A 2,646-nucleotide genomic window follows, 5' to 3' on the forward strand; every position below is an offset into this window, starting at 1 on the left:
GCCCGTCTCGGCCTCCCAAAGTGCTGGGATTACAGGCTTGAGCCACCGCGCCCGGCAGTGCTTCTGTTTCAAAGCACAGCCTTGCTGGGGCTCCAGGAAGGCAGAGACTGGCAGGGATATAATAACATGTCAGGAAGATGGCCAACGAGGTATCACGAATGGGGAAAAAGGCAGAATACAACCACTGAGCTGAATTCTCTCACCGACATCAGTCAAGTCAAGCGTGCCCATCCTCACTGTTCCCAGCCCTGGGGGGAAGAGAGAAGAGACACGATGCTTTCTTCAGCAGTGTCCCCTCTGACTGTGGTGGCCAGGAATGGTCCTCAGTTATGCTGGACTCAGAGGGATGACAAGAACTGGGGCAGAGACAGCTGAGGATCACTTTAGCCCAGAAGCTTGAAGCTGCAGTGAGCTATGATCCTGCCACTGCACTCCAGCCTGGGCAACAAGAGCGAAACTCAGTCAAAAGCAGCAACAACAACAACAAAGCCTATCATAAAAGTTCATTCGGCCGGGCGCGGTGGCTCAAGCCTGTAATCCCAGCACTTTGGGAGGCCGAGACGGGCAGATCACGAGGTCAGGAGATCGAGACCATCTTGGCTAACACGGTGAAACCCCGTCTCTACTAAAAAATACAAAAAACTAGCCGGGCGAGGTGGCGGGCGCCTGTAGTCCCAGCTACTTGGGAGGCTGAGGCAGGAGAATGGCGTAAACCTGGGGGGCGGAGCTTGCAGTGAGCTGAGATCCGGCCACTGCACTCCAGCCTGGGCAACAGAGCGAGACTCCGTCTCAAAAAAAAAAAACAAAAACAAAAGTTCATTCACCAACAGCATCGCTAAGGAAGTCAGACGCCACCAGCCCCATGAATCTGGAAGGATGCAGCCACAATGGCATCTTGACACCACAAGGACCCTGGGAGATGACAGCAAAAGTGGCCGACTTCACGTGGAAACTTTCCCACTGTCAGCAACTCAGCCCTCTCATCAGATGTGACTCTTGAGACACTCTCTTCTGCTCCCACGCTCCCCGCCTCTACGGGGAGGACGCTGCAACCAAAAGCCCAGGTCTGATTTAGCCTGTGCGAGCTGTTCACACTTAGAAGCCTGTTCTTGCTTTTTGATGGACTACTTCATGAATTTGCATCTCCACCTTGTGCAAGGATCATGCTCATTTTTCTACCTAGTATATGTGCTGCCAAAGCAAGCACATCAATCCATTTTTAAATGAAATTCCGGCTTCTCCTGAGAAAAGTGAGTCCCTGACTGCGGTCGTCAGCCAATAATTGTCACCTCCAGGCATTCATGGCCCTCCATGGTCCCCTTCCCAACCTGAGAGGGCTGATCTGTGTCACCAACAGGGTACTGTGGAAGTGGTCAAATGTGACTTCCAAGGCCAGGTTTTAAGGGTCACTGCAGCCAGCTGGCTCTCTTGGGTCACCTGCTCCGGGAGAAGCCAGTGAGGATGCTCACGCAGTCCTAGTTGGCATATGGCAGACGCCTCCTGCACTACCTTGCTGCCACCACCAGCACTAACTTACCGCCGTGTGAGTGACCTCTCGGGGATGGGTGCATTCCCACTGCAGCTCCTCAGGGATCCTGAGCCAGAACCGCCCAAATAGCCACTCCCCAATCCTGACCCACAGAAACTGAGAGGTAATAAAGGTTTATTCTTGTTTTAAGTCACCAACTTTTGGGCTGATTTGTCACCAGCAACGGGTAACAAATGCATTGTCCACACCAAACAGTGACGATCAGCTAGAACCGGGAACAGCTGCCTCATCAGGCCCTCAGGCAAATGCCAGAGGCAATAACTAACCAGATGGCAGACTACAGCTCCACCGCCTACAGCTACGAAGTCTTAACTGAGACTTCGCGCCTTGGTTTGTTCAGCTGTGAAATGGGGCTACTACTACCACTCACTTGGTAGGATTACCAAGAGGATGACATTAGTTGATACATACGAGGTGCCAGATGGAGCCTGGCATATAGAGAGAGCTCACTAAATAGTAACTATTATTATATTGGGCACCTGTCTGGTCCCTACAGGCTTCGGAATTTTCAGCCCCTCTTCCTCTCCACCTAGGAGAATCTTGGCCAGTCTACACCTTCAAATCTTAGCTTAAGATTTTATCTGCCCTTTTTTTAATTATTCATTTTTTTAGAGACAGGGTCTTACTCTTCTGCCCAAGCTGGAGTGCAGTGGCATGATCATAGCTCACTGCATCCTCTAAGTCCTGGACTCAAGCAATCCTCCTGCCCCTGCTGCCCAAGTCGCTGAGATGACAGGCTATCTGCCCTTCTAAACCGCATTCTCTGCTAAACCCAGCACACTGCTGTTGTGCTGGACCCCTATTAACTCCAATAGATGGCACCAGATTCCAGAGATCTGGAAGCAGTGAGCCAGACACAGGGTTTATTGGAAACTTACCTACAGGGATGGTTTGGGGGCAGCAGGCTGGACGGAGAACCGCAACTGCTTGTAAAATGCACGCAGTTTATACAGCACCTTCACTTAGCACGCTCCCCTAGCAACTTCCACCTGGTAACCTTCACTTATTTCAAAAGAAAGGACCTCAGTCCCCCTGTAGAGCTTGCGTTCCATGGGGTGGGCCAGGGGTTCAGATGTTCCTCATAGACAAGGAATAAA

General features: G+C 51.5%; 1 protein-coding gene across 1 annotated transcript in view; it reads right to left on the reverse strand.

Moving 5' to 3' along the window:
* LOC105516377 (acetoacetyl-CoA synthetase-like) overlaps positions 1-231 on the reverse strand; it is an 18,689-nt gene extending 18,458 nt beyond the window's left edge. The window contains exon 1 of the mRNA XM_011948574.1: positions 204-231. Coding sequence (XP_011803964.1) covers positions 204-231 — 28 coding nt within the window. The remainder of the gene's footprint in view (positions 1-203) is intronic.
* Between the last annotated feature and the right edge of the window lie 2,415 nt (positions 232-2,646).

Source organism: Colobus angolensis, unplaced genomic scaffold (assembly GCF_000951035.1).
Source record: "Colobus angolensis palliatus isolate OR3802 unplaced genomic scaffold, Cang.pa_1.0 Scaffold28, whole genome shotgun sequence".
Classification (NCBI taxonomy): Eukaryota; Metazoa; Chordata; class Mammalia; order Primates; family Cercopithecidae; genus Colobus; species Colobus angolensis.